General features: G+C 34.3%; 1 protein-coding gene across 4 annotated transcripts; it reads right to left on the bottom strand.

Moving 5' to 3' along the window:
- Window positions 1-6,847: 6,847 nt before the first annotated feature.
- On the bottom strand, window positions 6,848-11,954 carry LOC123200002 (replication protein A 32 kDa subunit B). Of its 4 annotated transcripts, none has more exons than XR_006498489.1 (11): window positions 11,784-11,953; window positions 11,115-11,219; window positions 10,929-11,026; window positions 10,768-10,809; window positions 10,330-10,407; window positions 8,907-8,985; window positions 8,686-8,772; window positions 8,520-8,599; window positions 7,704-7,772; window positions 7,462-7,624; window positions 6,848-7,180 (listed from the first exon to the last, which is right to left on the bottom strand). XR_006498489.1 is itself a non-coding variant. In XM_044615071.1 (10 exons), exons 1-10 carry the CDS (start codon window positions 11,883-11,885, stop codon window positions 7,543-7,545), a joined length of 822 nt encoding a protein of 273 aa, XP_044471006.1. In that variant the 5' UTR covers window positions 11,886-11,953; the 3' UTR covers window positions 7,188-7,542. The 4 variants fall into 4 exon arrangements, 1 of the variants encoding a protein (XP_044471006.1); XR_006498488.1 differs by having other exon boundaries at window positions 6,848-7,186; XR_006498490.1 differs by lacking the exon at window positions 10,330-10,407 and having other exon boundaries at window positions 6,848-7,186; window positions 11,784-11,954.
- Between the last annotated feature and the right edge of the window lie 389 nt (window positions 11,955-12,343).

The following is a 12,343-nucleotide window of genomic DNA, read 5'->3' on the forward strand; positions in this document are numbered from 1 at the left end:
TCTTGGTAATGCTTGCCAATGGAGAAGGAAACAAGTACTTGTTTGGCTACTTGGAGGCTGGTCCCATTGCTTAACCATTGGAGCTTATATGGTTGAGGATAAGGTATGGTAGACAATCCAAGTTTCTCCACTAATGTAGATGAAGCCACATTTGTACAACTTCCACTATCTATAATCAAAGAACACACCTTGCCTCCAATGGTTCATCTTGATTGGAAAATTTGGAGCCTTTGTTCCTCATGTGGAAAGGACTTGGAATGCAATGCTTTTCTAATCACTAACATCTCTCCTTCATCAGCCCTTTGCATGACCTCCTCTTCTTCTTCTTCGGCAGCTCTATCTTCATGGCCATAATCTACATTTTCTTCATCTTCTTGAAGAAATTCTTCAATAGCTTGAATCTCCATCAATGACAAAGTTCTTCTATTTGGGCATTCGGCTTGGAAGTGTCCATAACCTTGGCATTTGAAGCACTTTTTATTGGAGAGATCAAGTCTTCCCATAATTGGTTTGTTCTTGCTAGGTTCTACCACCTTTTCTTTCCTTTTCTCCTTGGAAGTGATTTTGGCAGCCTTATAGTTGGATGGGGAACCCTTTTGAAAGGTGGTTCCCTTGTTGAAAGGAGGACTTTTGTAGAATGAAGTCCCCTTGGTAAATGGCTTGGCAACAGTAGACTTCATGGCCTTCTTTTGCTTCTCCACCTTAATAGCCAACTTACAAACATCTTCAAAGGTGCAATATGGTTGCAATTCTACCATATGAGCAATGTCTTGGTTTAAACCACCAATGAATCTTGCAATGGTTTGCTCTTTCACTTCCGGCAGCTCACTTCTCATTAATAGCTTCTCAAACTCCCTTATGTAATGTTCTACTCCATCACTTCCTTGCTTAAGGGTGTGTAGCTTAAGGTAAAGATCTTGTTTATGGTTGTCCGGAAGGAATCTTCTCTTCATAAGCTTCTTTAGTTTCTCCCAAGATCGCACTCTCTCTTTACCATCCCTTTCCCTTTGCTTCTTAAGATTTTCCCACCACAAGGATGCATAATCCTTGAATTTCAAGATGGCAAGTTTACATTTCTTCTCATCTGAATAGCCTTTATATTCAAAAACTCTTTCAATAGCATGTAACCAATCAACAAAATCATCCGGACTCATACTCCCTTCGAATTATGGAATTTCAATCCTTAAACCCCTATCATCATCCTTTTCTCTCCTAGGTGGCCTCTCTTGTTCTTCCTCAGTTGAATAATCATGAAGCATCAATTCCTCCCTATGATGTCTAGGAGGAGGAGGGGAAGGTCTAATATGTCTTCTTGGTTGATGTAGTTGGGTTAGGTGAGGTGGAGGAGGGGGTATTTGGCTTTGTGTTGAAGTATGGGGCTGTGATAAGGGTGCTCGACTTTGAGTGAGGGTCAAGTCTCTCATCATTTGCATCATTTGATTCATTTGGTCCTTAATGGCCTTAAGTTCTCCTTTGACCTCTTCTTTTAATGTCATGTGGGCAAATTCCCAAGGATGAGGAGGTGAGGAGGATGACGATGAAGTTCTTTTATGAGACATTTGTGGTAGTGGCTAGTAGGCAAAGGTTAATGGTTATAAGTGTTTAAGGGTTGGAGTGAGTATTGGTAAGTGTTTAGGTTAAAGAAGGCTTGTGTTTAAGGCAAATTAAGGTTCTGTGAACAGTAATTTGTAGTGAACAGTTGCTCCGGGAGATAGAAATCAGTCAACAAATCACACAAACAACCTAGGCTCTGATACCAAATGGTGCATATCCATCAAGGCAATGCAACAATTCACAAACTCAAATCTGGAAATTAATGTTCATATGGCACAGCAGCACTTTGTCTTCCAATTTAACCAATCAAATGACCTCCAAAACATACAAAGTATAGATCATTAGAAAGAGTATTCAAAGAGCTTTCTAATGGTATATTATAGTAATCACAACTCAACCAACAAGACATTCAAAACTTGTTTCAAAGTTTGATGACAAAATCTGAAAATGGCAAAATGACATACTGTGAACAGTATCCGGGCATACAACACACATTCACACTTTGGATTTCAAGGGTAACAAAAAAGTTAACCAAGGCATAAAGGAAATTTCCACCAACCTTGGGGTCTTCCACCATCAATTCTTCCTCCAAGATGAATTGGATAAAGGAAAAAGCAACTAAAGAAAAGCGGCAAAGCTTTACTTAAATATTTCATTATCAAAAAAGTCTAGACTTTACAAGTGAAAATCCACTTTCATATACAAGAGCAAGCGGTGGCAAAAATTGGGCATTAATTTGACATGGAAGCTTTTCCCCTCATTTAAGCTTAACCATTCATTCAATACTAAGGCCATACCATATTAATTGAAGAAAACAACAAAATGGAACAACTTTTCCCTAAAAGGTGGAACTATGTCCACCAACTAAAGTTACTTGCTTCCCTTTTAGTTGCAATCCAACTAAATGGGCTTCATGGCATCTTAGGCTCCATTTAAGTGATGGAGGGCTGCCTCATCTACTTGGGCTTCAAGTGGGCTTGTGGTTGGCTTCTTGGACTCATTTAAGTTTCCATTTCATTAAGGCCTTGGATACAAGTAATGAGATTACACCCAAAAGTAAAGTTGGGCCAAGGTGGAAAGAGCAATGAATCTTTGGGCTTGCATGGAGCTAATTCTTCATTCTCAATGGTGGTTTGAGCCAAATGGAGATTTGATAGAGACTTGGAAGCTAGGGTTGGAGAAGTAGCCAAAAATACATCATGTGGCTGGCAATACATATGAGATATGAGCACATGACAAACAATTATCTACCTTTCCTTATCGTACCATTGTCTATAAATTAGCTGATAATGAGGTATGCAATGTGCTTCCAAGTAATCATGTTATTTACTTGTTAAGGAATTTTTTATCACATGTTCGTACTTGTTAACCTAAATGCTTAGTGAAATTGTAGTTCTGGATTTATGGGGTATTGGGCAACCTCATTAATTTTATTGAAAACATAAGAGTTGATCTGGCCCCTTAGATGATAAAATAGAGGACCTTGAGCATCCCAACATTGGAATACGAATAAATGATTATAGACTCAATTAAAAAATATTGTAGTTGTTTGAATCAGTAATTACATCTTTTTAATCGAATTTGCTTTAGATGTTATCTCTCTTGTATTACTTCCAACACAGTTATAGAGAAACAGAGAGAGAGACAAAGTAGTTTATTAGGGTGGCGTCATGGATGGGTAAAGAGGAGAAGGATGTTACACCTAGCCACTAATCCCCACCCACCCCATGGGGTTAGCCTGTTCTTTCCCTAAATGTCACCACTGGTGGGAACCTCGACCTATCTACATGTTTGGGATGCCTCTTTCACACCCGCTTTACTGATGAGCTTACAATTAGCATAACAATTTATAAGCCCCCATGATTCCCCCCACATTCACACATCACTAGTGCAACAATTTACTAGCCCACACATTTTGCCACACATTCACGCTTCACCAGCACAACAATTTATAAGCCCTTACATTTTCCCTCATATTTAGGCATCATTAACACAACAAGTTCCTAGTTGTAATACCCTAGTTATTCTCCGACACAACATTCATTTGTCGGGCCATCCACAAGCTATGTGTCTATAGATTATTTGCAATAGATGCTAATTGAGTAATCTACAATAGTGCAAAGTCATATGGACCAAAGCTTGATGACCGTTGTAGACTAAGTCAATCTGATGTGGATAGAGTTAGATAAAAATATGTATCGAATAAACATGCATTTGAAAGCCACCAAGTCATCCTATTGCTCCACCCCTACAAAAGTGCAGGTTCTTTTGACATGTTATATTAGTGTTGTAACTAATATTTGATGTTTACTTGAAAATACTGATATTATAATTATGTAGGAGAAAGACCTTTCCTAGGACGAAACCGAATAGGAGCCACCAACCAATGAAGAACCACCTTCTAAGAATGCAACAAGGAAGGCCAGCACTAAAGACTTACATCTGTTATAAAGACAACGTTTGGTTGATTTGTTAAGAAAAGGAAGCACAAAGCAAGTCTATTCACAAACTTGACAAAACTACAAAGGAACAAAGACTTTCAGAATGATTCAACTACGTTAATACATCCCATTGATGCCTCATGATACAAGGATTTTCATGATTGGTTCAACACTATTAGTAATTCTGACATAAAAAACGTATTTTCATTGGGTTAAGTGAAAAAAACCGGTTTCTAACATAAATTGATGGCCTTGGATGACATGTCGATAGACAAAGTATAATTTTTCTTCAACTTCTATACCATTTAATATAAAATGATTGTTTTTTATAAAATGACCAAGTGACATGTTTTACTTTCCAACATAGCATATTGATAGTTACTTATATATCTTGAGGAGTGCATATAAGGATCAAAATTGGACGACTGTCTCCACATCATTTGTTGCACATATCATTTTGCAAGTACGAAAGTTTTTTGAGATGGGGTCTAACCATAAATGGTCACCTCTTTTTATTAATCAGATAAATGACATTTCTAATTTGGAAATTAACCTTTACTTTTGCCTATGAAACATAGTTGATAAAGTAATGAAGCAATACCTAATTATTAGTTATATTACATCGGCTTTTATAACATCATTAAACAATGTTTTTTAATGTTGTGTGTACCAGGTTTACTTTCCCTTTAACATTGAAAAGGAGCATTAGGTTTATGGTGAGTATCATTTGCATGAATGGTCACTAACGGTGTATAACTCTGCCAATTACACGAAAGATGTTACAAAATTTAAAGAGTAGATGCGACCATTTGGGACATTGTGGAATATGATGAAGGCAAATGGTTATTGAGAGAAATTAGGTTGTACTCCATGGATTGATGAGTAGGTCATCACATGTAGTAAGATTAGCATTCCCAAGCAAAATATTTAACAACTTTAAAGAGTTGGGTGGCCACCAGTATATTCAAGGCATGCAATGTGTAAGTGTTTTTCTGTTCTAAATTAATATTTATGTCGGCATTAATATTTTTATGTGTTCCTCTTTATTAATTAAATATTTCATGATTGTCTAAGGTTTTCATGATTTGAGCTCAATGCATCACCATTAAGTGTAATATCACTTATATAATGTACAATTATGTTAATGTATCAAGATTGGTATAAATGTTTTCTTAATGTAATATCACTTATATAATGTACAATTATATTGATGTATCGTGATTAGTATCAATGTTTTGTTAGGATAAGATTTAGGTAAATATCAAATTAAGTTACAATAATTGACAAATATGTTTTCATATAACTGTGCACATTTAATGGCAATTCAAAATAATCTTATAAGTGAGATTTATTTTTCATATAAGTGATATCCATTAATATTTCAATGACAAACATGTACTCAACATAAATAAATATATTAGATTTATTTATAGATATACAATTGACATACATGAAACAACAAAAATAAATACAGTACATTTGCATGTCAGCTAAAACTCGCCCTTTACATCAATCAAAAACTCAAGAGGAAGATGTCACAATTATAGGTGTTGGACCTAAACATGCATTTCTAACATGACTAGGTTCATGACATCTACTGAAGAAATGTTGTTGAATTCCTCACCTTGTGAAGCTTTTCTGTAGTGGCTAGACAGTCGACTAGATCGTCACTTTTGCATTGGGGGTGGATGAATTTTTACATATATTTTTAGGATGAACCCATGTGGACTGATCACCAAGAGGATTCACAGCTTCGTTGTACACTCCCCGTAAATATTCAATGGAGTAATACATACTCACCCATTGATAGCAATATGGTAGATTATTGTAGCGTGCAACTACAACATGTGTACAAGGAATAATTGATAGTTGAAATTTTCCACAACAGCATGAGTGTTCCACTAGAACAACATTGTAAGACTTCTATCGCATGTCATGAACTTCGTATCGGTAAACATTGATTGGTTTGACAATCATGTTTGCTAATTTATAAATATGTCCAACAATTTTATCCTCAACCCATTATGTTAACGGATGACTACACGCAATTGAAAAAAAAAAGAACTAACCCAACATTAATAAATATTAATTACTAAATAAGAAATTGGATAAATGTAATATTTTTCGAACAATGTTCAATTCACCTGTCAAATTTCTTTTATTATAAAACCATTGTTGTATTATACTACAAATAAACGCTACTAGGATGGTGATTGGCAAACCATGTGCAGTTATTAATAAAACGTTAAATGATTCAATAATATTGATAGTCATTATATTGTGTCAATACATGTTAAAATGGGCTCATACCCATTTATCATATGCAATATCTATAAAATATGTTGTTGCATAGGGATTTACATAATAAATATATCTCGTAACATTATCAAAATTAGAGAGACATTATGTCTTTGCAACCCTCCAGAATATTCCTTCAATTGATTTCGTTTTCTTGTATTAAACATACAAATTACCTTTGATGTGATGATTGCCATAATCGTGATAAACATTAGATAACATGTTTGACAATCACGCAATTATTGTTGAGTGTCAGTCTAAAATAATCGTCTAGTTCGAAATATCACCAATGCACATATATAAATATATAAGAAACAGTGTCCACGACTCCATGTCTTCTTTGCACTCAATACTGAATGTCAATGGATAAATCGAATTTTATCCATAATTAATTTTACATAGGCTTATAACACGTTGACTTAACAAGTGTAATACCCTAATTAATTTGTGTCAAAGCCAATGCCAATGACAAGTCATTGCGATAGCATTTGCCATTGAGAATCTTTGTGTAATAAAATTATATATAAACTCATAATATATTTAATTCTACCCAGTGAAAAGGAAAAACAATTTCATCATTTTATCAATTTACAGATTTAAATTTCACTCTGGTATCTAGCACGGTGATACTAGAATGAAATATGGCATTTGTATCTTCATCTAGCAGTGCCTAGGGCGGAAAAAAGGATAATGTCAACTTAATGATCATCGAGATTCAAACTGACAATTTAGTGGCAGTCAAGGGTCAATAAAATTATCGCATTAAAACCATAGATTTCCTCAAGCCAGACAAAATTTATGTAGAGGGATTCACATACTTCAAAAAAAAAAAATGTTGAATGAGCTCTCACTGAAGCCTAGTTTTGTATCCCACAATCTTGATAGTCCTGAAACTTAAGAGATATAATATTATAAGAAACTTGTATAAATCGAAATGTCAAACTCAACTAGAACATTGTTTCCATCTAAAACATAAAGCATTGTGTACACAACCTGAACAAACCATTCTAGATACTACATGCAGTGACAGATGATCACATATCATGCACAAATCAAGTGGCAATGCTGTTCATTAAAACAACACTATTTGACTTCTGGATATACACCAAGCCACATCTTATAGCTATATTTCAAGCACATCATACTACCCAAAAATTAGCCAACTTACTCAACATGGGTGAATGCTTTGCAGCATGGTGTTGTTCAAGCTTAGACCAACATGATTGGCATTTTTTGCAGAATGTAGATATCACGCATTGACAGCAGATTTGTAGTGAAACTCATCAACCGAGTAAACTAAACTATTTTCATTAAGATATTCTAAAACTTCCCTGTCAGAGTTAAAAAAGAACAAATCTTCAGTTATAATGTTTAATTGTGCATGTGCAACCAAGAGAGACAGAGACATACATGAGCTTATCCATTGGAAGATTAAGCTGTTTAGCAATTTCGCTGCAATGTATCCCATTGTTAATTGCACTGAAAACAGAGAATACAACAATATGCAGAATTCAGCAAACTCACTGAAATAAAAAAGTTGATTAAGGACTAAGAAAACTTGGAATACAAATGTGAAATTAGCGAAATAATGTTGAATTCATAAAGTTTCAGGTATAATTGACATTTTACAACATCGAGACAAATCATAAATTCAAGAACACACAAGTTAGAAACAGAAAGTCCAATCTATTGCTAGGTTATATAAATTGGATGTGCCTTGGAAATGAATTTGGATTTGAGTTTCCGGTTCAACTTCATTTTTATTTAAAAAAAGGGGCTGGAAATAAATAAGAACACATAAGAGAGTTTCCACATGCACTTGATTTGTTTGGAGAATGCATTTACAATAACAACTTACACAGGTTCCAAAAGGAAATTACCAAATTACACATTAAAAATTTATTCTTGAATTTCTAGATCCATATTTTTAAATTCACTAATCAAAGGAAAACTCTGAGAACATTTTACCATAGTTACGCATTTGAAAAAAAAGTAACTAGTAGTACTTGGTTTGTTTATAATCAATTGTTAATCAATTTATCAAGCAGTGAAAACATGATGTCCAGATAAGCAGTAACAAAAATAAATTCTCCACAAGCAAGCAAAAGGATGAAGGATAAGGAAAATGGAAAAACAGAGAAGATGACTTTTGCTACATTTTACAATAGTTGTGGTATGCAGGGCAACAAGGCATTTCAAGATTAGAGAATATCAAATATAACTTACAGGAACTCAGGTCTCCGCAAAAAGTTCAAGACAATCTGATAAATGCTCTTGTCTCCATCAAAGCTATAATGGCCAGAGAACTGAGAAAATGATAAACGTTATGAGGACCACACAACGGACCAATCTAACTCAGCAACAATTATTTTTCAATCTTGAGATCTTTTACTTGATTAGAAGGAACAGCTTGATATTCCTTCAGAGGGGTATTAATAGCAGTAGAATTTATCATTTGGGGATGAGCCATGATGCCAGCCTGTAATTTATCAGAATAAATTCAAATTCTATCAGAAGAACAGCTCAAACTGCATTCTCTATGAACACAAGTATTCATATCAATATCAATTACAAGGTCATGTGAAAAAATCAGAGCAACACATAGATTAGTACCCGTAAATTGGTGTTATATACATGAACATATATGCACTCGATAAAATGGCTTGTAATCTCATTGAAGTCAATCACAGGCCTGAAAACCACACCACGTATAAGTTAAAACGCTGCATTTGTACCGTAGTATGGGCTAACATGAAGCACATAAAGTTATGTTATCAGTGAATGTGACAATAAGCAAAGTGCAGCAACAAACCAACCATCAGAGGGAATTTCCAGTATCCCCACCCATAGGCAGTTGTAATCATAATCAAACAAACTAGCAATAAAAGGCTGAATCCAAAGAGAACTTTCTCAACTTGTGGGTGCTGTATCAATATAGCACATCGAAACTCCCTCAACTTTCTAAGAAAAGATGTCTACCATGAAAAGATAGCAAATAGTGATGGACATCTAGACTTGTCTTATGGTTGTCCAAATCCAAAGCAACAGCATTTATCATAGCCAGTGACCAGAGGATTAGTAAAATTGCTTCAGATGGCAACAAATATACTAAGAACAGTAAGCCCCATGGTTCAACTAGAAGGGGTGAATAGAATTAAGTCAAGAGTCAAAATTAAAGTAGGATATCTACGTGAAACTACCGTTAAAACAATCAACACATGACTAATATTCGTGAGCTCAAGTTGGTTTCATAAAGTATAATAAGCACCCAGGTTCGCAACCATGTAAACATTGGTCCCTGAGTTGGGCCACTATACAAAGGCAAAGATTCCAGTAACTGACTCAACCACTTCTAGACTCCTCAAACAAAGAATATAGAGCAAACCTAAAATAAAATCAAAACAGTAAAAGTGACACAATGGGTATGGATTAGGGTCCATCAAGTTCAGGCCTAATGTTTTGTCATGGTCATACCTAGTTTGGGGATCAACTAGGAGCCTTATAAGCATGTGACAGAGCCATCTTCTTTCTCCAAAAATGGAAATATGAACAAATTTGTAAATTTTCTTTTACAAAGTAGAATTTTTTAAATACATGTGTTAGGATCGGGACCCCTTTCCTCATTCCATAGTTTATGTTTTATTATAAAAATGGTAGTTAGGTTTCAAATAAGGGAGGAAGAAAAAATTATTAGGGTTTTTGGTAGTGTGGTTAGCCACCTTTGGTTGATTATGGGAAGTCTTTGGCATCTCGAACGGACAGCAAATAGGAGGTCTCAAACTCCTCGAATTGTCCGATTTATCTTTGTAATCTTTCCTCTTAATGAAATCAATGAAATAGTGTCTCAGTTTATTTTGTTTACTGTTTTATTTTTCTGTTTTTATTGAATAAAGTGTGGAAACCCTAACAAGTGAAGAAGAGGAGGGGGCAAGTCATCAGAGTATTGTCCAATAATAGTAGTGGGATTAATAATAAGGCATGGAGAAAGAATCATTTAGAAAATTATTAATAGTGGTAGTAAAAGTTGAATCATTACCTCAAGGAATAGGCATTTAAGGTCCTTTTATCCTGAAGGGATTTCAAGTGTCCATAAACACGAACATACATTCCTTGCCTAAAAAAATATTACAAAAATATAAATTAAAATTAAAGCACCTTAAAACACTTATTGAGGCAAAATAGTAGTTAGTCAAATTCTTATAACTGTTTAGAGCCCCAAATCCAATTGATCGGAGAAAGAAAAGATTCTTATGGCAGCCATTTCCGTTTTCAACTCCAATCCTCCTCCAAAATAAATTACACGAAAAAAGAACATAAAAGAAAATATCTCGCATTCCCAATAAGAAAACTAAAGTTTGGCAATCAAATGAAGTAAATAAACAGCCAACAAAAAGTAGAAAGATAATCCAATTACAACATCATTGACTTTTAATAAAGGAGAGGGCATATTGCAAATACAAAAACAGAGACATACAAGATTTGGCTTACTTCGTTGAATTCCAAGCGCTCATGAGCCCTATAGAAACACAAACAGACAACAGTGGAACAGATTCAAGATTTTAAACAGAAAAAGAAAAAGAAAAAGGCCAGTTATATGAACTTCAATAGGAAGAAAAATCATATGCCAAAGCTGACCATCTACTGCATTCAATCTTCCCTGTGCCATCATCAATAAGGAAGGTAAACTGGGGTTCCTTATCTTGCATATCACATACCTTCCCAACAATTGTAACCTAACCAAATGCACGCTCAAAAAACCAATCAAGAAAAATAGGGAACAAAAAAAAAATTACTGCAAAGTCAAGTTTCCACAAAACTTACAGTGCTGACATCAATACCATCAATTGTAGCAGTCAATTCAATACTACTTGATATTTCATTTAGCTGCTTCACAGTCAATGGAAGCAGGGTCCGGACAATTCGATTCTGCAAAATACGAATGCATTCGAAAAATTCGCACACATAACCAAGCAGAAAATAAGAAACCTTGTTAGCTATAGAAAAATAGTCCCAAGAAAAAATAAGTCAACATTATCAAATGCTGAGCATATTCTAAAAAATTATATCTAGTTTTCACCATTCAGTAATCACGAGGTGAGCATGTGTTTCAATTCACCCTAAAATAAATAAGTACTGAGTACCTTTTTTTCCATTTTCTAGGCAGCCACGCTGAGTACTACTACATTATTTTGGTACCAAGACAAATAATTCTTTCCGGTTTTTATTTTTTTTAACTTTAAACACAAACTTATTTGCCCATATTGCATTTATACAATTATATACTTTAATAATCCGAGAACTAGGGGGGAAAATCGTTTAATCATCTTAGCAACAAGAAAAACACAATCTATCACCGAAAACAATAAAGCTTTATTAAATTTTCTGAATACCCATTGTACTAATTAATACTAATAGCGTAATTAGTGGAAAGGGTATTCAAAACTAACATAAAATAAAAAAATAAAAAAGTAAAACAAGAAAGAGAGTTACTTTGGAAACAGAGGAGGAGTTATTGGGGTTAACGGTGGCCTGAGATGGCATGAATCCTCCGCCGGAGAAGGCGGTGGCGCCGTCGAATTCTCCTGAATACATTTTTCTTAATGTTTAATTTTTGCTTTTTGGGCTTTTTGTGAGTGTGTGATTTGTGAGAGGCCAGCTGATATATTTTAACATTTTTTTATTTACAGCAGTTCGGTTTCTGGCCAATTTTATTTTAATTTCTATTTTTTTTTTTTACTGGAATATACAGAAGAACGTATAAGAAAAAGATACTTTTATTATTAATAGGATAATTAATTAAAATGAGTAAAATTGAGAAGATCAATTTGGCATTGAGCGAGTCTTTGAGGATTATATAGATATGACATTAAACTTAAACAATGTTATTTATATATAAAGAAGTCTTGAATTCATTTTTTACAACTGAAAATCTGCATGATAAACCCTTATATCGAAAATAAATTATACATATTAAATTGACAAGATTTCCAATAATTTCAATCAATTTTTTCAAATAAAATTGAGGCCATGGTGAGGGTTTTTTATATCTT

This window comes from Mangifera indica, chromosome 17 (genome assembly GCF_011075055.1).
Source record: "Mangifera indica cultivar Alphonso chromosome 17, CATAS_Mindica_2.1, whole genome shotgun sequence".
Lineage (NCBI taxonomy): Eukaryota > Viridiplantae > Streptophyta > Magnoliopsida > Sapindales > Anacardiaceae > Mangifera > Mangifera indica.